Source organism: Sarcophilus harrisii, chromosome 2 (assembly GCF_902635505.1).
Source record: "Sarcophilus harrisii chromosome 2, mSarHar1.11, whole genome shotgun sequence".
Taxonomy (NCBI): domain Eukaryota; kingdom Metazoa; phylum Chordata; class Mammalia; order Dasyuromorphia; family Dasyuridae; genus Sarcophilus; species Sarcophilus harrisii.
Window position 1 is genome coordinate 287,731,924 of NC_045427.1, and position 27,459 is coordinate 287,759,382.

Genomic DNA, 27,459 nt, shown 5'->3' on the forward strand with positions numbered 1-27,459 from the left:
TGCTGCTCATGTGACCTGGAAGCCAGTAGAGCTCTATATTGCTTAGGAGTATGTGTCTTTGTGATATTCACTATCAATCAGAACCCTTCCCTTGGTGGCAGCTTACAGATTTGCAGCCATAATATATAGTAGGAAAGAAAGAACCATTTTAAGTGCAGTTTTGCTAATACTCATACTACTTCATATGATTCTGTGATCTCATCAATGAGAGTTTCTCATTCCCAACCATATAGATTCGATTTGTAGTGTAGAATTGCAAATTCTTCATTCTTGCCAGTACTGTCTGGCTTGTCTCTGTGCCTCCCATAAATTCACCACCGAGGTCTCCTGATAATAAGTGGATGCCATCAAAACGTTTGAGCTGTTTATCCATTTGCTACCTCTTACTTGCTATATGACCAATCCACTTGCTGTTGTAGTTATCTCTTTGAAGATATATTTTAGTTGTTTATGTGTAATTCAAGATGTGTAATTCAATTAAGATAGTGCAACCCTATTTATATGCACCTTGTGTCTCTCTTTACTGTCCTTTGGGTGACCTAAATTTTTGATTCTTCTGAGATGATGGTATTTCCTGATTTCTAGAAATATAGCATTATCAGAGGAACATTGGTGTTAAGATAGGTTTATATTTCAGGGAGAAATTTGGAATCTTTCAAAACATTTTGCAGATTCCTAAATGCAATCTTCTCCACTCTAATCTCTTTCATGACTCTGGGATTAGTTCCTTGTCTCTAGAGTCAATTCAAGATGGATACTGAGATCAGTTTTATGAGCTATCTGTACAATTGCTTATCCTTGTCTAGATAATAGGCATTCTCCATCCTGGTGTTTTTTCTTCTGTGTATAGTTAGATTGTACTCTAAAATAATTATGGATCTTAGTTAGGATTATAATATTCTAAGACTTTATGTTCTAGAAGTAGAGTCGTATAATGTTTGGAGTCCTTTGATTTAGAATCAGGAAAACTAAAATTCTTTAAAAGACTAATTCTTCAGCATTTGTTCTACATTGTTGAAATTAATCAGCAAAAGATATCTTACTGGTATTAATTTTTACCATTATTATAATTAAGTTCTTATTAAATAGAAATGTTTTGATCTCTGTATTATTTTTTATTCTATTATAGAAGACCAAATCTCACCTGTAATAATTGCTAGTTGTATGATTGTGGACAAGTCATATAATCTAAGTTTTCATTCTGGGGTTTGTATATGTCTGTCCCACCTCCTTTTCTGTTACTTTATTTCTTGAATTACAAACTGTAGGTTACTTCTTTTTTTAAATTAAAGCTTTTTGTTTTCATAACATATGCATAGATAATTTTCAATATTTACCCTTGCAAAACCTTGTGTTCCAAATTTTTCCCTCTCTTCCCCCCAAGATGCAAGTAAAACAATATATGTTAAATATGTGCAGTGTTTCTATACATATTTCCACAATTATGCTGCACAAGAAAAATCAGATCAAAAAGGAAAAATGAGAAAGAAAACAAAATGCAAGCAAATAACAACAAAAAGAAAATACTATCCTGTGATCCACACTCAGTCCTCATAATCTTCTTCCTGGGTGCAGATAGCTCTCTTCATGACAAGACCATTGGAACTGGCATGAATCATCTCATTGTTGAAAAGAGCCATGTCCATCAGAATTGATCATTGTATAATCTTGCTGTTGCTGTGTAGAATGATCTCCTGGTTCTGCTCACTTTACTTACCATCTGTTCATGTAAGTCTCTCCAGATCTCTCTCTGAAATCATCCTGCTGATTGTTTCCTATAGAACAATAATATTCCATAACATTCATATACCATAACTCATTTCATCCATTGCCCAACTGATGCGCATCCATCAGTTTCTAGTTTCTTGCCACAAAAAGGGCTGCCACAAACATTTTTGCACAGGCGGGTCCCTTTCCCTCCTTTATGATCTCTTTGGGATACAAAGCCAGTAGAGATCCTGCTAGATCAAAGGGTATGTACAGTTTAATAGCCCTTTCGGCATAGTTCCAAATTGTTTTCCAGAATGATTGCATCAATTCACAATTCCATCAACAAATGTATTAGTGTCCCAGTTTTCCCACATCCCCTCCAATATTTATCATTATCTTTTTCTGTTTGAATATTACTTCTTGCTTGTGTAACATAGTTGATAAGTCATATTTGTCTTCCATACATATTTCTTTTTAAGTTTTTATTTATTTATTTTTTTGGTGAGACAATTGGGGTTAAGTGATTTGTACAGAGTTACACAGCTAGAAAATGTAAAGTGTCTGAGACTGAATTTGAATTCAGATTCTCCTGACTTCAGGATTAGTCTCTATCTACTGTGACATTTAGCTGGCTCAGACCACTGTATATATTGCAAATGATTGTTGTGTGGCCCAGATGAGATAATGTAGATAAAATACCTTTTTATGGGGAAGTAATGACACCCATGTTTTTTTTTTTCCAGTTATTTTTCTCTCCCATTTCAGAAATCTTAAGAATTGATCCTTCCACACCCTCAAAATTGTGTATATTTAAGGATGTCAGTTTTATTAAAAACATTTTTTCCCTTTATCCTTATTGTGTTTTAATGAAGTCAAACAATCAATAAACATTTATTAAGTGTCTACCATGTACCAGGTTCTGTACTAAGATTTATAATATAAAATCACTTAACAGACTATTATTCCAGCTGGGGCTCCTAACTCATAGATTAATAGAGAACTCATAGATCTCATGATTACATAATTGAAAAGGATTTTAGCTTTATTTCTAAAGCAGTGATAGACTTTAAAATTACCCCTTGAAATTTCCATTTTGCACATTTTAAAAGAGTTGACTTGTGATATATTTGTGACATTCAGAATGTAAAAATGTTGACTTAAAAATGTGCTACATTAAACATGATTTTTCACATTAAGAACTATAAATTGTTTATCTATTCTGCTAAACTGTTAAATTTTTGGCATTTCTCTCAACCATAAGTTTGTAGTCTTTGGTATGTTAAAATGAAATTAATATCTTCAAAATTTATGTGCAAGCTTAGGCATGCTATATACAACTTAGATTTTAATTATTTCTGTATGTGTTTATTTTAGTCTTTACAACAGGAACTGTTTTTAATTTGTTTGTTTTACCTGTGCCTAATGTAGTGGCATGTACCTTAGTAAGAACTTAACAAGAGCTTGTTCAATTAAATTTCATCTTGTTTAGTTAAGCTTCCTCCACTAATGTAGATTGACAAGTCTCTATGTTTTGGTCAATGGTTTCCTGAAGCCAAATAATCATTACCTGAGAGCTCTAGTGAAGAACTCCTCCTAACTTAGCCATCCCGTCCTTGAATTTCAGACATAGAGACAGTTCGTGGTCTTTAAATGTCAAACATAGAGAAAATTGCTAGCTTGTTTGTAAACATTTCCTCAGTTGCCTTTCTAGTCACCTTGCTATGGCCTTCCAGCGTCATGACTTTAGGAAGAGACATCATTTTCAGTCTAGGGGAATTATTTCTTTTTCATTACATTATTTTGTAATGGCTTACATTATTTTGAAATTAATTCTCCAGTTATTTGTTCAATATAAGTTTTAGCTCCACTAAAATGTTTCTGTTTGATAAGAAGGCTAGTATCTGCTGGAATAAAACTTGAGCCAAACATGTGGCATTTAAGAAGCAAAGTCATGTCTATACTTAAAGTCAACTTATTTTCAAATGCATAAATATTTTCAGAATAAATCTTTTGCAATTACAGAATCTTCTTGAAAATGTAAATAGAGACTTGACTTTGGTATTCCTAGAAATATTGCTTTATTAAGATTGAATACATATTGAAAACTATCTTTATATGTAATTGGAAAAAGAAAATATCATTGATTAAAAAAATTTAAATGATTTTGTACTGGGGGAAAAAAAGATTGAATGTATACAGATGGGAAGTACCTGGGTAGGTATTTTTCCTGCATTGATAAGTCAGTGTACAAAATTCTGTTCCTAGAGTAATCAATTAATGCTTTTCTTGCTAAACTTACTGTTCTTTTCAGCTATTGCACAATTTTATACAATCTCGGCTATCTCTTTCCGTGATATATTATGTAATTTGTTGGAAACTAATTATGGTGCAGTTTCACAGATCTGTTTATCTGTGTTTCTGTTTGATTTTCTGCCCACATGTGCCATGAGTAATAAATATATGACTAAAATAAATCTCAAGTCCTGGTTAATCTGAGAAGTTAGAATACCTTAAGAATTAGGTCATCTTTTAAAAATTATACTGTCTTTTATAACGCTCACAAACAAGTCAAGTAGTTTTCATGTAATTATCTAAGTGTACATCACAAAATAGATCAAATAATACCACTTTTATTCAAATTCATATATTTGTACCATTTATGATTATATTTGAAAGAAAAACTCTTGTCAACAAAGGGGTATTCCTGGTATATTATACTGCTCAGAATTCTTTACTGGCTCCTCCTTTGATATTTGTTATTATTATTCAGTTGTTTCAATTGCTTCCAATCTTTTGTGATCCCATTTGGGTTTTGTTTTGGGGTAATTTTTTTTTTTTTATTCCAAAGATACTGGAGTGGTTTGCTATTTCCTTCTTTAGTTCATTTCAATTTGAGGAAACTAAGGCAAACGGGATTAAGGGACTTTTTGACTCCAGGCTTAGTTCTCTATCCACAGTGCCACCTAGTTGCTCCTACTTGATATTGCCCACAGAATAGCAATTAACCTAATATTCAAGATGTTCATTAATCTGTCATCATATCTTTGCAGCCCTACCTTCCTTTGAAAACTTTGTGCTGCAAACAAATTGCGTTACTCGAAGTCCTGGAGAACACATTCTACACTCCTGTTTCTTTGCTTTTATTTTCAATGTTTAATTCAGAATTTGTACCTAATTTCCATCAGTGCCACCAAGGTAGAAATATATTTTTTTCTGCCTTGGAATTGTTAAGAGGATTTTGGGCTGAGAAACAACAAAAAGAGTGAAAATACCATGTTGTGATCCACACTCAGTTTTTACAATTCTCTATCTGGATGTAGATGGTTCTGTTTATCACAAGGCCATTGGAAGTGGTCTAAATCATCTCACTGTTGAAGAGAGCCACGTCCATCAGAATTGATCATCATATAGTCTTATTGTTGCCTTGTACAATGATCTCCTGATTCTGCTCATTTCACTCAGCATCAGTTCATTTAAGTCTCTCCAGGCCTTTCTGAAATCATCCTGCTGGTCATTTCTTACAGAACAATAATATTCCATAGCATTCATATACTATAACTTATTGAGCCATTCTCCAACTGATGGGCATCCTCAGTTTCCAGTTTCTTGCCACTACAAAAAGGGCTGCCACAAACATTTTTGCACATGTGGGTCCCTGTCCCTCTTTTTTGATCTCTTTAGGATATAGGCCCAGTGGAGACACTGCTAGATCAAAGTGTATGCAGTTTGATAGCCCTTTGGGTATAGTTCCAAATTGCTCTCCGGAATGGTTGAATCAGTTCACAACTCGACCAACAATATATTAGTGTCACTTAGGGTTTTTTTTTTCCCCGTCAAATACCAAAGTGGGATTTGCCATTTCCTTCTCCAAGTCATTTTATAGATAAGGAAACTGAGGCAGAGTTATGGGACTTGTCTAGTATCACACAGCTAGTGAGTGTCTGAGGCTGGATTTGAACTTTGGAAGATGAGTCTCCTTGACTCTAGTTTGGGAACTCTATCCATTGTGTCACTTAGTTGCCCCTCCCCCCAACTTAATACTTTCTCAAAGGAATTTTTTACACATTCCTCCTTTCATACCAGTCTCATAGTTCCCATCAACAGTCACACCTGTCTCTCTTAGACAGACTTTCCTGTCAACAAATACACACCCTTTACCACACCTTCATTCCCACTGATTAAGAGGCTTCACATGAGTAGAGTAATTCCTGTAGTAATAAGATACCAGTATGTAGTGTTCCTTTTGGCCTCTTTTTCATTGGTAATTGAAACTTTGATTTTGAAGAATGGTCCCTGATGAGACCTCCCAGATTTTCCAGAAGTAGCCACTATGCTCCATACTGGCTGTGTGTGATCTAAGTAAATTAGTGTCCCAGTCAACTTTTTAAGGAATTTTTATTCTGGAAATTCACAGAAATCACAAATCCCAACTTCTCTTCTCCTCTTCTTTCCCCTTCCCCCCCAAAATTATTCATATAGTAATTCTAATCAATATTCAAATTGCTTTGATGAATTTAAAGTAAGACTAAAAGTTGATTTATATGGAATTCTTCATGTAAGTAAGGTTCATATATATGGGCTAGTTTGGTTAGAAAAATTGAATCAGTTTGGTTTAAAAATATAATTCTTCCTTTTCAAAAATAAAATACTTAAAGTTGCTAAAGCTAATCAGTTTAAAAAAATGAATGAGATTAATTAAAACAGTAATATCTCACATCTTTCTTCTTGTTTCTTTTCATTGTTTTTCCTAATTGCAGGGAAACTCACTAGGCCTGGGAGATAGCTTTACTTTCATTGTCGATATATTATTGGTTGGTTTTGTTATTTTTCTAGTAAAACAAAGCATTCTCAAATTTTGTGGTAGCAATTTCCCAATTGCCCAAACCAGGGGAACTGAGTTTTAAACGATTAACAATAGCCCAAAACTAGAGGAAGTATTTCCTCCTAATGAAAAGCAGAGGCCAATACTGGTACCCAAAAAGTTATAGTTGGACATAGTCCACTGAGCTAGCTATCATTTCCAAAGAAAGAACTGTTAAATAGAAGCATACACAGTATGGTTTTACGTGTGTGTGTGTGTGTGTGTGTGTGTGTGTGTGTGCGAGCGCGTGTATTTGGCTTTCCCTTTATTTGTTCTTTTTAAGTTAAGTTCTCACCCACCACATAGAAACTACAACAGCTATTTTTGCTAAGTTGCTAATGTACTGTTTTTGGACTGATGATGATAGCTAACATTTATCTAGTGCTTTTAAATAAGCTTGATAGATGTTATCTCCTAGAAATAATCCTCTGAGGGTGTTATTCACATTTTATGGATGAGGAAATTAAGAATTGTATCTGTATTTTCTGCATCTTCAGTACCTGTATTAACTAAATTTTGTCTCATATTCCTATTACTAACACTTTGTGTGACTTAATCAAATGATTAAGGCTCAAATTTCTGAGCCTCGCTTACCTCATCTGCAAAATCAGGACATTGGACTGGATGATTTCTAAGACTTTCCAGTTCTGAAGTTCTGTGATTTTACTGAGTAATGCTACAGAGGAGTACAAATTTGGTCCCTGCATAGCATCCATTTTGTCACACCCCTATTTGGTAAAACACAAAAATATTGTGTAGATAAAAATATTTAAATTACTGTTTCAAAAAAGGTTAATAGTAATTTGTGGTTTTAATATTAGTTGTAATGTTTTCCAGTGTTCTGATTTGTGTTAAACATCTTAAAATAAAAGCCATCACTAAAACACTAAACATACATTCTCACCAACTGTGTTGCCAGTACTGTAGTATTTTAGTATTATCTTTATAGCACTTTAAGGTTTGCAAATATTATCTCATTTCTTCCACACAACATCTTTGGAAGGCAGGTGCTATTATTATCTCCATTTTACAGATAAGGAAACCGAAGCAGAAAGAGGTTAATTGACATTCCCAGGATAACATACCTAGTAAACTATTGGAGGCTAGATTTGAACTTGGGTCCTCCTGACTTCAGGGTTAGCGCTCTACTACTCCAACTAGCTGCTAGTATTTTTGGTCATCATTTTTCATTATGAATCCTTTGAAATTGTCTTGGATCATTGCATTTGCTGAGAAGAACTACGTCTATCATAGTTGATTATCACACAATATTGCTCTTGCTGTGTGTACAGTGTTTTCTTGGTTCTGCTCATATCATTCAGCATTAGTTCACATAAACCTTTCCAGGTTTTTCTGAAATCAGCCTGCTCATTATTTCTTATAAGAACATAAATAGTATTACATTACATTCATGTGTCACAACTTGTTTAACCATTTTTCAATTGATGGGTATCTCCTTAATTTCCAATACATTTCCACCATAAAAAGAGCCTGCTGTAAACATTTTTGTACAGGTAGGTCTTATTCCCCTCTTTTCTTTTATAATTTCTTTGAGATATAGACCTAATAGTGGTATTGCTGGATCAAAGGTTGTGCACAGTTTTATAGACTTTTGGGCATAGTTCCAAATTGTTCTCCAGAAGGATTGGATTATTCACCACTCCACTAAAGTGCATCTTTTTAAAATTCCTTTTTGTGTTATATCCTCTGAGAAGAAAGTCATCATGAAGCTGATTTTGCATTATCAGCATGAATAGTTGGGATTCTATTGTTCTGTACAGACTATGTTCTTAATATGTGGTTGTTGAATGAATGAATTTTCTTATATGTATTTGCCTGTTTCGTTTTTTTTTTTTCCCTCAGATTACTTACTTCAGCCTGTGGTATTACAACAAGCAAAATCAGCGCCGATGGGTAGATTTGGACAAGCCTTTGAAAAAGCAGTTAGACAAGTATGCATTGGAACCTACTGTCTATTTTGGGGTGGTGTTTTATGTGCCCACAGTTTCCCAACTTCAACAGGAAATTACCAGGTGAGAAGAGCATGTCTGATTGTTTTCAGTTTTCTTTTAAGTAAATTGGTAAAATGAAAAACTAAAATTAAGATTACACCAGGACACTAAAAGACCAAAATTTCATCTCAATACATCCAACCTATAGACATAGTTACAGGCAAATTCTATTGTGAGGCTATCTTAATCCCATATGTTAACTTTTCTTAGCCATAAAGAGATGAATAAAATATATATTTTTTTGTTCTAGATATGTCTGTCAGATGGGATGTCAGTCATAATTTTTACATGAAACAGAACTTTTTCTCTGTGCACTTTAATAATGGTATGGAAATAGAGGAAGTTTTTCAAAATCCATAAACTGTTACAAAATCGGTTAAGCCCTGATTACTATTCATTCCTCAGGGTAAAGCACGAAAAGACTTCTTATAGCTCTGGTTTCTATGGTTACCCTCTAGTTCTTGTAGTAGTTTTAAGGACAAGGAATATTTTGCAAAAAGCTTGAATAGATAAAGGAAATTTACAGTGTAGGAGGTATGAAGGAGTAAAGTGGGGCTTGTCAAAGAACTACAGCAGAGAGTATCAGCTTTTTACTATGGAGAAAAAAGAGAAAAGCAGGGAAATATGTTGAGGGGTAAATATTTTAGGGATTTCCAAGTTAAAAAAAAAAATTGCAACATGAGATTTAAATAATGAACAAAAAATGAACAGAGTGAAAGAAAATTGACAGAAGGGAAACAATAAAAAAAAATGCAGCATCTCAAACTATGACCTCCAATATATGGTCCAGTTGAATTTAAAGTTATTAATTTAAATTAGATCCCTACTCTTTGTTTAGAAAAAGTACATTTTTTTCCCTCGAGGGCCACTTTTATTATTGTAGTTTTTTTGGTTTCATTTCAAGTTGGTTTTTTTTTTTTTTTGAGCTACTACAATTCTGCTTTGCTTATAGAACATAGAACCTTTTCTGATGGGGGTATGTCATGCTCTGTCAGTGGACACACTGTGCCAGTGTCTCCAGTCTTCCAATCCGTGTGTGTGTGTGTGTGTATACACTATACATATGCACACAGTTTTTCAATATGTGATTTATTATTTGCAAAGATACTTTGTGTCAACAATTTTGATCTAGGGAAACAAAATGAAATACAGAGTTTTCAAAAGGCTTAATTCATTTTTAAGCTACTATACTTCAGAACTTGGAATGATTAAGACCTGGAGTCATAGTCTCCCTCTGACACTTAACTGATTGGGTTTTAAGCTTTACATTACAGGTGAAAGAACATCCCACACCAAGAATTCCCATACAGAAGAAATCACAGAACTTTGGCATAATGGTGTAAATTGTTCTAATGATTCTGCAGATTGCTTTATATGAAGTGGTTATTTATTAAATTTTAGTTGCTTAATTCTTTGGGGTAGGAGAGGATGTGATCTGCCAAGTAACTAGAGTGTTTACAATGTTCAGTCTCCTATTTCTTGACTGATAAATAGTTTTGAATGTGAAGTGGCACATGCAGTTTTATTATTTCTTTGTGTCTAGTGAGTATGAAAAAGCCTGCACAGCAATATAACTAACTCAGAAAAAATTTGTTGGTTATGCATGTTGTCAACATATTCACAAGACCACATTGTTCTTTCTTTTTAAAAATGCTCTAAAAATGCTATTTATCTGAAATAAACAATGATGTTCCTTCACTTAAAAACGGATTAATAACAAGAAGAGGGAATTAAAAGAGTAATATTTTTAACATCCTAAATACACTAGGAACTCATAGTAATACTTGCTACAGTGTGCAATTTCCTTATAAGATTAGTTCATAATATACCAGGATTTAGTTAACGACAAATGAAAAATGACCTATAAGGAAGTTTCATTCTGAAAACACTGGAAAAATTTTGTGACAACATTCTACTATCATGTTTAAAGAAGACAGAGATAAAGATTAGGCAGATAAAGATCCTGAATAGTGCAGGGAAGAGGACTGTGCCATAAAGAGGCACCTGCACTTGTGAGCGAGTATTGTAGAATTTTTTTGAGGATTCCCAGCATTACATTCTTACTAATTCCTACAGGGCTGTGTTCCTAGATGAATTGTAGATTCTCTACAGAAGCTGTTATTATTAAATGCCCTATGGATAGTCATGGATTGTGGAATATAGAAAGAGAACCATTTTTTTCAGTTTTACTTACAGAAAGTCAGAATCTAAGCCTTCTTCTCCCCATATGTTTTATACTTTTCCTAAACTCTTCTAATCATTTTATTTAAGGTAAAATGCTGTCAGGTGAATGGATGACTATTGAAATAACAAAATATATGCTATTGTGTGTTATCTTTAGTTTCTAATTGGTAATACCCTGACAATAATGAACTGTTATGTCCTCTTTCAAATATAAACCATAAATTCTTTCTTACTATGATTGACCACCAGAATCCCTTCAATTTTTCCTTTCAAAATTTTTTTTTTCCATTTAGTAGTAAAAACTATTTTTTACATTAAGTTTTTTAAAAAAAGTTTTTGAGCTTCAAATTCTCTCTTCCCTCCTTACACCCTCCTCATTGAGAACATATATATGTTATATATGTGAAGTTTTAAGCTTTGTTAATAATAATAATACTAATTAATATTTGTTTAGTACTTTCAGATTTGCAGATGCTTTATATATAGTATTTCATTTGATCTTCATAACAGCCCTGTGAGATAGGTGTTATTATTATACCTATTTTACAGATGAGGTAATTTGTAAACCCAGAGAGATTAAGTATCTTGCCTGGGATTTGTTGTTCAGTTATTTTATTTGTGGATGGCTCTTCGTGTCCCCATTGGGGTTTTCTTAGCAGAGATTCTAGAATGTATTGTCATTTCCTTCTCCAGTTCATTTTACAGATGAGTAAACTGAGGCAAAGAGGGTTCAGTGACTCACACAGGGCAATAGGTTACACTATAAGTAAGTGTCTAAGGCAAGATGAGAACTTGTCCTTTTCTGAATGCAAGTCCTAGTTGCCTCCAAAGCAGCTACTTACCTGATGCACTAAATATATCCCTTGTCTTCTATACATTTCCCTTTCTCCCACAGTAGTTGAATCCAATTGAAATGCACATGGGCTTTACTTATTATTTTTTCTTTATGCATTACTGTCTTTGGTTTCTTTTCCTTTTGGTGATTCTCATTCATCAGGCAATATGTATTAAACATATGCTATGTCCTGGGAATAGAGATTTAAAAATGAAATAGGGTAGAGATGGCAAACATGCTACATGAGCTACTCTCATGATGAACAAATTAAGATGTAATTGGGAAATATCTAACAAAATAAATATAAATAGAATAGCTGATATTAATATATGATTTTCTAAGTCATTCCAGGCCAGTAGGCATCCTTATGTATGGCTTAATGGCCCCAGTTCTATTTGATACCATTGAATTTGATACTATTGAATACTTGAGGGGAAATAATAGGTAATGAACCTGTAAGGATAGGCTACCCAGCTTCACATGATACATGAGCATGTTTTATATTCTTTTTCTTAGAAGCAGTATTGGGCAACTAGAGCTTTTTGAGCTGAGAAGTGGATTTTTTAGAGTAGTTCTTTAGGAATCTCTATTTGGCAGCTGCGTATAGGCTGGATTAAGGAGAAGAGAGAAGATAATCAGGGAGACTAATTGTTGCAGTGGGTGATTTGGGTCTGGACTAAAAAGCTTGTTGTGTGACAGAAGTAGATGGATGTGAGAGATGTTAAGGAAGAAGAATCGTCAAGACTAAGCCGTGAATGGGAAAGGGATGATGTGAATGAGAATGAGGAGATGAGAAGGATTCCTAGGTTTTGATTGTGGCTCCCAGAAAGGATAGTGATGTGTGTCCTATAGAAGTAGGGAAGTTAGGAAGAGGGCAAATTTAGTTTAACAAATACTATATTTGCTTTTGGATATGCTGTTTTTGAGATACCTATGGGACAAATGGATGCAATTAGATATCGAATAGGGAATTGTCACTTAAAGGTTTGCAAAGTGTGTTAAAGATCAGTGTTATCTCAATTCATCCTGACAACAATCCTGGGAGACAGGTGCTGCTATGATCCCCATTTAAAAAAAATTAATTTCAAAATATATGCAAAGATAATTTTTAACATTCACCCTTGCAAAATGTTGTTCCAAATTCTTCTCTCCCTTCCCCATCCCCTCCCCTAGATAGCAAGTAATCCAGTGTATGTTAAACATGTGCAGTTCTTCTAAACATATTTCTGCATATATCATTCTGCACAAGAGAAAAATGAGAAAATAAAAGAAAGCACACAACAAAAAAGGTGAAAATACTATGTTGTGATCCATATTTGGTCTCCATAGTCCTTTCTCTAGACGCAGATGGCTCTCTCCATCACAAATCTATTGGAATTGGCTTGAATCATCTCATTGTTGAAAAGAGCCTCATCTATCAGAATTGATCATCACATAATCTTGTTGCTGTGCACATTGTTCTCTTGATTCTACTCACTTCACTTAGCATTAGTTATGATCCCCATTTTACAGGCAAGCAAATGAGATTCCAGGGGAATTAAATGTCTTTTCAAAGCTGAGGATCTAAGGCAACCTTTGAACTCAATTGGACTTTGCTGAGTGACCTGTAGAATGATCTTTATATTTTGCATTTTGTAGTTGGAGAAAGAATAAACTCTAGGAAACTCTGAATTTCTGTAAATTGCAGAACAGATGCTTATCTGTACTGTTGAGAAAGTTTTCCTCTCTGAAGAGTTCTCTGTCACAATGAAATTGTGGATTTTGATTACCCCTTCCTTATTTCTCTCCTTCTTTCTAGCCCTAGTGTGCAAGATAGAGTGCTAGCTGCTGGGACTGTAAAGACAGAAACAAAACTGGCCTTGCTCTCAAGGAATTTACTTTTATTGGAGGAGGGTCGTAGTTACAGGATCAAAAAGACCACATTTGACTCCCACTTCAGACCCTTATTTTGTGACCCTTGAGTCAGTCATGTGATCTTCCTGAGCTTCATCAGTAAAATACACAATAACTAGAGTAGAATATTAATAACTGGAGGATTCATAATTGTTAAATACTAGAAGTTAGAGACTACATAATTTTATTTAATTTTTTTTATTAGATTTAAGTTTAAATGCACTTTTTTATGGTTTTTTCTTCATATACTTTAATACTAAATTCTTAGTATTTGATAGTATTCAATACTATTCTTTAGTAGATGCCAAAATAAAGTTTATATTTTTGCTGTCGTTCAATCATTTTTCATTTATGTATGACTCTTTGTAACTCCTTTTGGATTTGTTTGTTTTTTGGAAAGGATACTGGAGTGGGTTGCTATTTCCTTTTCTAGCTCATTGTATAGATGAGGAAACTGATACAAACAGGGTGGGTCCAGGTCATACAGCTATTCAGTGTCTGAGGCCAGATTTGAACTCGGGAAGTAAGTTTTCCTTACTTCAAGCCCAATGCTCTATCAACTGTGCCTTCTAGCTGCCCTTTTATATACCTATTGTAAAACAACAAATTAAGGGTATAGTGATGAGAAAAATGAATAAAATATTTTAATTTTGTGTAATTTTTTAGTAAACACACATATATTTTACTTTCAAAGAAAAATCATTTTAAAAGTGTGTCCCATATTTAGGAAATCTCTTATTTGAATATGCAATTTGTGAGTTCAGTCACTAGTTGAAATAATGAGAGGTTTTCTTTTTATTGTCTTTTAAAAATAGGTATCAGTATTATCTGCAACTGAAGAAAGATATATTGGAAGGAAATATTCCTTGCACATTAGAACAGGCAATTCATCTTGCAGGCTTAGCTGTACAAGGTAAGTCAGAAAAGTACATTAATAGAAGTATTTTGAAGATGTGTTATGCTTTAACTAACAATCCCCTGGGAAGAACCATTATTCCAATTGACTTATTCTTTTTTTGTTTATGCTTTAATATCAATAGTTGAATGTTAACAAAGTTTTATTCCTAGATGACAAGAACCTCCTTTTAAAAATGAGTATTTAAAATACAAGCATTATTAATATTCAGTAGTCATTGTTTACTGATAACTAGAGACTCTAAAGAAAGTGAAAGGTTATTTGAAATAAATTGGGCCAGTAGGTGGTGAAGTAGATGGAGTGCTAGATCAGTAGTCAGCCACACTCCATTTCAAATTCAGCTGTGTAATCCTGGGAAAGTTATTTAATCACTTTCTACCTGAAGTTCTTCACCTGTAAAATGGAGATAATAATATTATCTCACAGGGTTATTGTGAGAATAAAATGACATAACATTTGTAAAGTGCTTTGGAGTGCTACTTAGTTTTATTATTAATAACAAATAAGTAGTTTGAAAATATTCTCAAACAGGATCTTAGTTGAATGTGTTAATAATTTTTCAAATGAATTTATGGCAGCAAAGTCCAACTAGAAATATGTGAATGATACTTTTTTTTATATTTCAGACACCATGAATTACTACACTTCTTTATATTTCAAGTCTCCAATCTGAATCCAGAGTTAGGCACTATGGGTGACCATTAAGTGGAACTTGTTATTATTCCATATTCATGCCTTTCTTTTTTTAACCTAATTATCCTATAATAGAAGACTTTGACCAAAAAAATGCCAGTTTGATTTCAAATTAGTAATTTTTTTTTTTTTTTTGGAATTGCAAAACAGGAGGGTGATTGACAAAATTTGCCTTGTCTGTGTGCAGGCTAAGTAACGTTTTAGCTATGCAGTTATGTATCATATACATATTGCTGTACTTGCAATTACTTTGAAAATGATGGTATGTTGTATTGCTTTATAAGTTTAGTTGATGGAGTCCAAGTGAAATTACTCTTAAAGCTAATTAAAAAACATTGTAGAACTACAATTTATTAAAAAAATTTTTTTTCAAGCCATTTTCTTTATGAAAATTCTTACTTCTGCAGCACATGTTCTTTATGTAGTACATTAAACTTTTTTGAAAATTGTAAGGCGATAATAAGAGGCACTGTTTCTCAGAATTGTTGTGAGGCAAATGAGATAGTATTTGTAAAGCAATTTACACAGTGCCTGGCTTAGAATAGAGACTATATGAATATAATATCATCATCATCATTGTCATCATCATTATTGATTTAGAGCTGGAAGGGACCATTGAGATTATCTAGTCTAATTAGTTAATTATGCAGATAAATAGATTGAGTTCCCAGAGAAGTTACATGACTTGCCTTTGGTCATACAAATAGTGACAAAAGCAGTGTCCTTTTCATCATTATTATTTACACTTACTTTGACTGATCAGAAACCTGAGGGTCTTTCCTTCCCAGATTCATTTATTTACTTAGACTAGGTAAAAGAGGACATTCTTTGCTTCATATGTTACTAGCCGAAATCCCAGAATGGGTGCTTTCCTCTCTCAAACTGACATAAATTCCTTAGCTTAAAAAGACCAAAATCTCCCGCTGCATCCAGGGCCCCTCCAGTCTTGCCACTGAATCCAGATGGCTCTGAAGGAGAATGTGAGACTGGTACCTTTGCCTAGTCCTTCCTCACTTAAATCCAATTCACTGGCAAGTCATGACATCATCTTCCCAATGTCATGGTCCTCTTTAGGAATGAAGGACAAACAACCACCACAACAAGGTCTTTCCATCATAAAAATTAAAATAAATTAATAAGTGAATTTTGACTTTTTTTTTTCCTTTTATAGCTGATTTTGGAGACTTTGATCAGTATGAATCCCAGGACTTTCTACAAAGATTTGCCTTGTTTCCTGTGGTAAGGCTTTCATTTTATGTTAGGACTTAAAAATGAATAAGGTAAAAGAAATGTGAATATGATTCTTATATCTTAATCCTTGAAATAAAAATTATAGATTTATAGATTGTTACAGTTGGAAAAGAACTTAGAGGTTATCCAGCCTAAAATATTTATTTTAATAGGTGAGGCAATAGAGATTCACTGAAGGAATGTGACTTGCCACATGTAGTGGGCTGACTAGGATTACACACTAAAAAAAATTATTACCTGGCTTGTGAAATGATATATGTGTTTATAGTTGCATATTCTTTCTCTAGTGAAGTCTGGTACTCTACTTTGATTTCTTAGACATAGTGACCTATTTGGGCACTTTGAGTTGGATGCCTGAAAGAAAAACAATGTCACACATTTATAAGATCAATTTTAACAGATATGACATGGGTTTTGAATACCCTGGTAGCTAAGGAATATTCCGTTCTGCTCTCAGTAATCATATAAATGCTGTTTCTTTTTTTTGTTTGTTTGTTTCCTTAATTGCAAATGATTTTATGATATTGAACACAAAGACCCATTAGTAAATATGTTTAAATAACTGGGATGATACCATGCATTGTGACGATAAAATGAGAAAGGCCAGTGGATTTCTTTTTATTTTTAGTAAAACATTTGTAATCTTTATTCACAATTCCTTTTGATAAATCCTTTTGTCAACGTTTGATGGTAAAGACTGCAGATGCTGGTGTTTTTTCTTTGGCCATTCAGCCAGCTTGTTTAAATACTTACTACATGATTTTATGTGCAGGGATGGTTACAGGATGAAAAAGTATTGGAAGAAGCAACGCAAAAAGTGGCTTTGCTACACCAAAAATACAGGTAAATGACATCGAATGCAATGATTTTTAAATAGTTATGGACTTTTGCAATTTTACAGATGCATTGATATAATTAAATTTAGAACTTTAAAGGCAGTCTGGTTTTATGATCTATAGCTATAGTGTGCTATAAATTTATCTAATGTGTCCCTCTTTAATAGAACCACAAATGGAGAATTCTCCATACCCCCCACTCTCCTGTCATGCCATTTACCTTCAGAGTTTTTATTCTTACACATTTTTGGAGGGAGTTGTACTAAAATGATTTTCATACTTCATTGAAATATTTATACAACAGTGGCTGATTTAGTTATAAGAAAAAAAAAAACAATTCCAACATGACATTTACATTCTTCTTTACATGCATTTTCTCATTTGAACTTCACTACAGGCCTTTGTGGTCATTAGTAAAAGTAAGGGTATCCCAAGTCTTAGCATAATTTTTGTAAAAATAAATTTTTATTTATATTTTCTCTTTATTTTCTCACCATAGTACTCTATGTGCCTTTCCTCTACTCTATCCCAGAGAACCATCCCATATAACACATAGTATTATTTTTAGAGAAAAAACCCCCAGCAAATCGAACTGTGCATTGAAAAAGTTCTAAAACAAGTGTAAAGCCCATCTCCAAGAGGGGAGGTTGAAGGAATCTTCTCATATTTCTTCATTTGAGTCCTATTTGTCATAATTTTGTTACATTTACTTTTGTTTTTCTGGTATGTAGTCATTCTTTTCATTTAAACTGTTGTAGTCATTGTGTGTGTATATTGGGTTTGTTTTTTTTGGGGGGGAGGGTGGGGTTTCTGCTTACTCCACTCTGCATCATTTCATATAGACCTCCAGGTTTCTTATTGCACAGTAGCATACTGTTATATCTGTATGTTGTAATTTGTTTGGCCATTCCTTAATTGATGGCATCTCCTTTGTTTCCAGTTTTTAGCCATCATAAAAAAAGTGCTGCTATAAATATTTTGGAGTGTAGAGGCTTTCTTCATAGTGAGATGGCTTCCTTGGGGTATAAGTCCAGTAGTGGAGTTTGGTTCAAAGAGTTCACAAAAACATTTTATTTTGATAGGAGTTTTCAGTTTTAATATCTTAAAATTTGGTGACTTTTAATAGACTAAAGTGGAGAGGAATTAGTATGTGTCAGTGATGGAACTTGAACTCTGATTGGCCTGATTCTAAGTCTAGCTCTCTGTATTACACCAAGTTGCCATAAATATTCTTACCTAGCTAATATCAGAACCTTTTAAAAATAATTAAGTAGCTTTATGTCATTTCAGATAGTCACTGTGTGCCTTATGCATATTCTTGCTTAGCAGCATATGTGATACAAAAATTTATATCATACTTTACTTTTAGAGTGCTTATAAAATTTTTTATCCTAAATATTGGTTCAGTAGACCATTCAATTATATGAATGTTTTCTGACATTTAATAAATCGCAGTCAAAACTGATATGTTACCTGGAGTTTCAGTCTTACATTCCAGAGGCAAAGAATGCTGTTCCTTCCTTGTTCCAATTTCTCCTAAATACCGTCAAAATTGGGTTTTTCCCAAATTGAGTTTCCTGCATTTGGTGCACTTCCCTGCACACTGGTGTACTTTTTCTTCAGACATATTTTATGCTTTCCTGCTTTAGTTTATACCTTCCCTACCTAGGGTGATAACATGTTTTCACTGTTCATTTAAAACTTATTCATCCTTTAAGGTCCAACTCAAATCCAACTTCCTCTAGAACTATCCAAGCTGGAATTGTTTTCCTTCTATCTCTGTCTGTGGTCTGTCTTTCTGAGTCTTTTCCTCTTTCTATCTGACTTTATCTCTGTTTGCCTGCCTGCCTCTATCTCTTTTGTCTCTGAAAGTTTTTAATTCTCTCCAGCTTTCTTTCTGACTCTGTGTATCTGATACACTTTTCTTTCTTTCTCTCTGCCCCCCTCTAACTCTCTTCCCTCCTCTTTTCTTGTCTCTCCCCCTATCTCTCTGTCTGTGTCACTGTCTATCTGTCTGTGTCTCTCTCTGTGTCTCTATTTGTCTTTCCTCCTCCCTTTTCTCTCTCTCCGTTTTTCTTGTCTTTCTGTCTTTCTGGTTCTCTCTCTCTCTCGCTCTCTTGTCTCTGTCTTTTCTCCTCTCTTTCTCTCTCTCTGTTTCTCTCTCACTCTCTCTGTTTCTCTCTCTCTCTCTTTCTTTCTCTGTCTCTGTCTCTCTCTAGTTCTGTCTCTTTGTCTGTCTCTGTCTTTTTGGTTCTGTCTGTCTCTGACACAGATATAACAGACATCTTTCCTTCTCCCTTTTCTTTTTCTCTCCGTTTCTCTGTCTCTGTCTCTCTCTGGTTCTGTCTCACTGTTTCTGTCCCTCTGTATAATCTCTCTCTCTGTGTATCTCTCTCTCTCTCTGTTTTTCCCTTTTTCCCTTTCTGTTGCTTTTACTATGTTTCTTTCTTTCAATCTCATTTTCTCTTGCTTTCCTTCTGTCTCTCTACTCCTCAGTCTCTTTTTTTTTTTATTTTTCTCTCCTCTTTCACTCCTATTATTAATCTACATATACTAAATATTAATCTAAAATACTGATTATAAACTGCCTAGTATTTTTAGGTGTTTTTTTATGTACATAATTTTTTTTTTTCCTGCTTGTTGAAGGCAACTGTCTTCTGTTATATTTCTTTCTTTTCTTCAAAGTCCCTAGAAAGAGTATTTTGCACATAGAAGGATCTCAAGAAATATCTTGATTTATTGAGTTGCTCAAGAACGTGCTGCTACTGGGGACTTGGATACTTTGTAATGATTTTATTTTAATGAGTGATCTTCTAAACTGACCTTTAAAATTTTCTGTTTTGGTTGTAGAGGGCTTACCCCACCTGATGCTGAAATGCTATATATGCAAGAGGTAGAGAGGATGGATGGTTATGGGGAAGAAAGCTATCCTGCTAAGGTATGCAGGCTTATTATTGTTTTACAAAAATTGGCATTGGCTTTGGGATAAAATGTAATCTTTCTATTTAACATTTTAAACCTTTGATAATCTGGCTCAAAACTATTTCATATAACTTCATTTTATGAACTCAGTCCAGCCAAAGTGCCCTCTAGATTATTCTCTGAGTCCATCTAACTACTTCCCTCCTCTACATAGGAAAAGTCCATCCCCCATGCTTGGACTGCATTCTTTGCTCATCTTTCAGAATTAGTCTCCTTTTCTTCCTTTAAGACTAAGCTCAGCCTCCTTTATGGAGTCTTCCCTAATCCCTACCTTTTCCTACAAATTGCTAGTGTTTTCTCTCTTTGTTGCCACCTGATTTTATGTACTAGTTATTGTGAGAGAAACAGTGTGACAAAGCAGGCAGAGAATTGATTTTAGAATGAGGCTCATATTCTGCCTCTGGATCTATACTGGCTTTGAGATCCTAGGTAAGTCATTTAATTCTCAGTACCTCCTACAACTCTAAGACAGTCAGTCTTAAATTGTCTTAGCTCTCTAAGGACAATTGTTGAATCACATTGGAAAAAGGGATTTTCCTGTTGGCATACTTTAGGCCAGTGATTTTGAAGGCCCATCAAAAAAAGAGCCTTATTTTTGTTCTTATTGCATATACATCTAAGCTCCTTGTAGTCAGGGACTATTTTGCTAGATATTTAGCAAGTACATGCTTATTGATGCAGTCATATGCTAGAAGATAAGCTTCTTGATTGTAAATACTGTTTTGTATTGCTAATTGTGGATCCACCGAAACTAATTATTTGTTTACTTATTTTGCTTTCTGTATTGTCATATGGAATAATTGAAGAATTCCATTATAATTTATATTCATGTAGTATTTGCTGATTTGGAAAAAAAAACATTCTTCTTAATAATTCTGTGAAACTGCATATCTTATCTCTATTTCTAGATAGGACACTGAATCATAGTATGCATTAATGACTTGCCCTGTATTAGGTGGTTAGTTAAGGTAGAAACCAGACAGCTGAGACTCAAATTGAAATCTTCTGATTCTGACATTACTATTTTTTCCATAGTCACCTACTGAATTTGTATTCCTTGTGTTTAAAAATAGAGGATATCTGAAATCTTAACAAAGGAACTTAATTAAAAGCCTTTATTACATTATATTTATTTTACATACCATTTGCAAATATTAGTGGTAGAGAGTTATCAGCACTAAAATTAGGTTATCCATATCTTTGAACTTTACAACTTTTATACACATTCTTTAGCAAGTAAATAAAATTGACCCTTCTAAATTTAACCAAAAAATCCTATCTTCACACACACACACACACACACACACAGACACACATACACATACACACACAGTTTGTGATTAAGTGAATACATACAGTTCTTTCTATACCTTGTTTTTAAGTTAGTTGGCTATTAAGGTTATTGTTGTTTTTCTGATACATTTGCTTATTGAGTATATTTTTTATGTTAATATCATTTCTACTTTTTTATTTTAGGATAGCCAAGGAAGTGACATTTGTATTGGAGCCTGTCTTGATGGCATCTTTGTGAAACACAAAAATGGAAGGCCTCCTGTTATATTTAGGTATTAATCTAAAATTTTTTTGTTTACATCTTAAAAAAAACTTTCAGATTTGTGTTTTTTGTATTTCTGGTGATTTTTGCATCATCTATTTATAATTCGTGGCAAGACTTTATGAAGGTACGAAGGAATTGTATCTTTTCTAAAATGAAATGCTTTCTGATTGTAGTTATTCCTTTGATGAATTATGCAGTGTATAAACTTTAAAACAAATGTGTAGGGAATAGTGTGCAGTATTAATAATTTGGTGACACTCTTAAACTCCTGATCTGATGTTAACCTATTCTTGTTTGCTCCAGAGTAGACAAGAAGAGGGATAATAAGCGATACTTCTTCCTTTGCGATTTAATAGTCAACTATTTCAGTGATCCATCTTCTCCACCCTGGAATTCTTCAACTCTTTGACCTTTTTGTATGTTCTGGCCCTGCTAATCCCCCACCTGGATGTCTCCCATTAATTTTCTTCTTTGTCTCTATTCTAGAAGTCATAACATCAGACTGATTGCATCTACTACAGCTTATATACTCTCTAATTTCAGCTGGGATTTCTTGTATTATAAACCTTTCATTCATCTTTTATTGAATGTCTATGATATTATTCATAACAGTTTTTCTGAACTTTTTCCTCCTTCCTCAGGTTCCTTTCCTCCATCTCTTTTTCAGTATTCCTTTCCCAGTCCTCGCTAGTAGTTCATGCTCTCTTTCTGTCTCATTTAACAATTTATAAATGTGTTTACATACTTTGTTCCTTCAATAAAATGTAAGGTTTTTGAGAGCAGAGACTATTTTCTATTTTATTTTTCTATCCCTAGAGATCAGTGTACTGCCTTACACATAATAGACATGAAATAAATTAATTAGTTGTTTGATTAGTTGTATTTCAGCAACTGATTTCATTTTCTGCTTTACTGAGGAAATAGAGAGGTCATGTGAAATGATGCTCATTTCCCTTTTTTGTATACTTTCTTATACTATGTACATTTTCTACATTCCCTCTCATTTTCTACACTTAAAAAACTTTCTGTTGCCTCGTATATTCCATGCTGCTTTCCTTCATTCTCAGAAAATAAAGTGGCCTTTCATCATGTCAAGCCTAATCCTGTTCAATTTATAATCCCTATTTCATCTCCTTTTATCTTCTCCAGAACCTTGCTCAATCAATCATTCCTCTTTTTTCATGGTAAAAGTACACTTACTTTTTTCTTTCCTTCCTTCCTTTGGGTCACACAGCTAGGAAGTGTTAAGTATCTAAGCCCAGATTTGAACTTAGGTCCTCTTAACTTCAGGGCTGGTACTCTATCCACTGCACCATCTAGCTTCCCTGCTGTTTATATTTCTTAAAATTCTCTCTTTTCACAAACCTCTGACTTTGGTTTTTGTCCTTACTTTTCTTCTGAGACTGCTTTATCCAAACTCACTAGTGATTTCTTTATTACCAAATCCATTAACTTTGTCTTGGTTCTCTTTATGTTAGACTTCTAGAAAATTTAGCAATGAAATTTTTTTTATTATATGGTCATTTATGTACATATTTTAGTTATTATTCATCTTGACCTCTGTAGCTTACGACACTGTTGACCAAGCCTCCTTTTAAAAAAAGTACATTTTATTGATATCTTTTGATTTCACATCACTTATATTTACCAATCTATTCTTCCCACCTTTTTGAAATTCTTTCTTCTCTTTTTCCCCCCTCTTTTTGTATCTTCTCCCTTCTTTCTCTGACTTTTCCTTTTTTTGGTTTCTTTTCTTCCTCAAGAATTGCCTTAAGGTTTGGTCCTTATCATTCCCTGTTTTCATTCTGCCTTCTTCTGCCTCTGAATTTATATATGAGGAGTCCCCAAGACTAAATAGAGGGTTTCATGTCTCTACTTGTTGAATTCCTTCTACTCCTTTGAGACACTAATCAGGTACAATATCAATATGGGAAATAACCTTTGTGAAAATATAAAGGTGGTAATTGAATTTAAGAAGGTTGTCTCAACATAAACAGCTTGATTCCAATATATCTACTCCAGAAAAAACTTAAACACTATACCAGACTGAAAAGTGGTCAAGAAATTCAGGGAGAAAGTATAGCAAGTGATTTCTTACATCTCTGAACTACACAAAAAGTCAGCCTATAGGCAGTAGGAAAGGGAATTGTCAGAAAAGCCAGTGCCAGATAATAGTTTCCCACAATGACCAGAAACTAGACAGAGTCATCATTAGCTTGCTGGACTATAAAGACAACAAGAGTGGGAGATTTCCCTGAGAAGTTCCAAGGGTTGTCAGAAACCTATAGAGCTGGCACCTTGGAAGTGATTAGGTGAGGCAGCAAAATTATGAGGTTATAGAAGTGCTCAGGTTGGTACTCTCCCCTAGAAGTCCCCTAAGGACTTCTAGGTTCTTAGTACTGTTCTGAGATTCCATAGAAGGCCTTGAAGACCCAATATTTTGAACCACAAAGATTTAGGAAGGGGCCTAACTGCAAGGTTGATGTTAGCAGAAAAACTCAGGTCACTTGAATTGAGACAACCCAGGAGTTGAGACTATCCAAAAATCCTGCAGTAGGTGGAGCTTGGCTCTGGTACAAAAACCCTATTGAGGAACTAAGACTGGATGGATGAATAAACTGAGGAAGATATGGATAACAATAAAGAATAATAATATTTCCGGACATAGTGCAAAATCCAGCCAGAAGAAAGTAAATCTGTAACAATCACAAAACACTTAAAGGTAACTGAGTTTTCCACAAGCACTATATGAATAAGTTGAAGAAAGAGATAAAATAATGAAATAAGAGCTCTGGAAGAAAGAACAGGAAGGAAAATAAATAATTTGGAACAAAAAGTAGTAGACCATACTCAAGTAACAGACTCCCTGGAAATTAAAATAGACTAAACAGAAATTATTGACTCCATGAAATAATAAATACTATTAAAACTAAATCAGAAGATCAAAAAAAAAATGTAATGATCAATTGTCAAAAATAATTGATCTGGAAAACAGATCAAGAAGAATTAATTAAAGATTCATAGGTCTCCCTGAAAATCATGATCAAAATAAAATGTATTTTTTTAAAAACCTATAACTGAAAACTGCCCAGATTTTTTAAAACTACAGGATAAAGTGAGGACAGAAAGAATCCACTGACCATCTTTTTAAAGAAACCCCAAGAGGTCAAGGAAGGTCCTAGCCTAAATCCAGAGGTTCCGGGTCAAAATGAAAATACTATTAAGTAGAAAAGAATTCAAGTACTGAGGAATTATAGTCATGATCAAATAAGACCTGGAGGTTTCTACTGTCAATCAAAGGATATCTTAAGAATGCCAAATAATGTATCAGGTAAAGTAATCTTAAGGAAAACTAAGTAAATAGCTAAAAATTAAAAGTGATAAGTAATAGAGGATGAAAGTTCAGAAGAAAATATGATATACAAAAACAAAATCAAGAGAGGTTTAGAAAGGCAGATTTATTTTAACAGTTGGAATGGGTTGTATACTGATGAAGTGCTAACATTTTTATAGGGGGAGAAGCAACAGCCCTGCGGTTGAGAATTTTAAGAAGAGAAAGAAAAGAGAGTATTAAAAATATTTTAATAATGGAAAGGAGGAAGAATGGAATGGATCCTATTACTGTTGAGTTGTGTGAGAGGAAGAGTATGTAAACATGAAGGGAAAAGTTAGGGGAGCAGACTACAGATGAAACATACTTATCTGAATTAGATAAGAAATGTTGAAAACTTCCTGCTAATATGCACACCCACACACAAAAGAGATTGACGTAGAAATACATTAAACTTATCAAGTAAACAGGTGGCAATAAGGAAGTAAAGGTTAACAGGTAGAATAGTGCTGGGGAGAAAATAGGGAAAGAAATTACAAGCAAACAAAATTCCTGATCATGAAAGGAAACTTAAAAGGAAAAAGAAAAAGCAAAGCAAAGAACTAAACTCTGTTTCCAAGATTTCCTTATAAGATTGTATCTTCTTGACATACAGTGCAACTACAAACTCTGTTTTATTTACCTATTTTTTTTCCTAAATAATCACCTCCTACTCCTGCTTTTATCCAGTAGTGAAGTTACAGCGAAAGTTGGGAGGACAAATTTGTTTTCCAGACTTAGGATTTCATCTTACTTGTTATATATATTTTATGCATATTGGTATAGTATCTGAAATCTTAGCTCTTAAATTTTGTCTTTTGTCAGTGTATGAGTGTTTTGTTTGCTATTCTATTTGCTATGTTTTAGTTTTTCTCTACTGTCTAGTTTGGTGGCTATATGGGCAATACTTTAATCAAATAAATTTTTTAAAAATAAAAAAAAATTTGTTTTACAATCCATTTATTCTTGATATATTTCTCTGTTCATCCATCCAGCAAGCTGTTTTTAAGAAAAAAAAAAATTGAGAACAAAGGAGGTCAGTAAAACTGACCCATCTTATTTAATAGACTTTTACTTGTGCAATGAAACGGGGGAAGTATATTTTCCAGCTTTTCTTTGGAACAAAGCTTGATTATTATAATTATGCAGGGTACAATTTTTTACTGTTGTTCATGTGGTTTCCTTGATTCTGCCTACTTTATTCTATCTTTGTAATTTCTTATTGTATATAATGTATTCCTTTTCAGTTATGTACCACAGTGCATTTGGTCATCTTCAATTAGTGAGCATCTCCTTCATTTTCAGTTCTTTTGATATCACAAAAAGTCCTGCTATGAATATTTTGAGGTATAAAGGACTTTTATTTCTGTCTTTGACCTCTTTAGGGATGTATATGCCTAATGGAATGAACCTCTGAATCAAAGGACTTGGATATTTTAGTTATCTTTTTTGTTGCTTTGTAAAAAAAAAAAAAAAAAAATTCATTTATAATTTGTTTTCACATTACTAGATTGTAAAGTACAAGCTAGCTTCCTGAAGGGCCTCAGGGTTAGCTGGAGTCGGGATAAATCAAAGTCCTTGGTCTTTAGTGGGAGAAGTGAAGAAGGAAGACAAACTACCATGTGGTTTGCCAAAGATGTATCCTGGATTCTGGAGTCCGGAATCTCTAGCCTCTCTCCTCCTTGTCCTGCCTCCAAGTGACTCTGGCTTCTCTCTTCCCCTCCAATCCTTGCCTACAATTATTCACCACCAAACATTCAGCAAACACCAATGGTGAGGAGAGCCATCATCCAAATATATGCTAATAGAACCATTGTCTCACATAGAATAGATAGCCTTAAGTGCTCTCTTGTCTGATTTAGAGTTTCAGTCCTCTCCACTAGATTTCTTCCATATACCTCCTTTTCCCTTTCACAGGGAGCTATACTTTATAACAAAAATTAAAAAAAAAAAAAGGAGAAAAAGTTCTGAAGAAAAAATATTCCACAAAATCCTGCTATATGGTGCCCCCATCTATGGACTTTTGATTTCTGCAAAGGAATAAGTGTTAGTGTCTGTAAAGGGATGTGGGAAAGGGGAGAATCTTCTTAACTCTTTTTTTGGGGGACAAGTTTATTCTTTTTAATGCTGTAATTCATTATTTTTATTGTTTTGTGGTGGCTGTTCTTTCTGTTTACATTATTATTATCATGCCTATCTCAGTTTGTATCAATTCATGCTCTTCCATGCTTCATTGTATCCTTTATGCTCCTCTTTTCTAATAGCATAGTAATTTTTATTACATTCCTGTATTGTGATTTGTTTAGCCATTTGCTTTTCTTTCTGTCTGTCTTACTTTTTTTTTTTTTTGCTGAGGCA

General features: G+C 33.8%; 1 protein-coding gene across 3 annotated transcripts in view; it reads left to right on the plus strand.

The window, feature by feature from the left end:
- Positions 1-27,459, plus strand: part of PTPN21 (protein tyrosine phosphatase non-receptor type 21) — a 103,095-nt gene that overhangs the window by 27,185 nt on the left and 48,451 nt on the right. For all 3 annotated transcript variants that reach the window (XM_003756185.4, XM_031952397.1, XM_031952398.1), the window contains exons 3-8: positions 8,435-8,604; positions 14,311-14,408; positions 16,276-16,343; positions 17,128-17,198; positions 20,042-20,129; positions 21,650-21,738. In XM_003756185.4, coding sequence (XP_003756233.1) covers positions 8,435-8,604; positions 14,311-14,408; positions 16,276-16,343; positions 17,128-17,198; positions 20,042-20,129; positions 21,650-21,738 — 584 coding nt within the window. The remainder of the gene's footprint in view (positions 1-8,434; positions 8,605-14,310; positions 14,409-16,275; positions 16,344-17,127; positions 17,199-20,041; positions 20,130-21,649; positions 21,739-27,459) is intronic.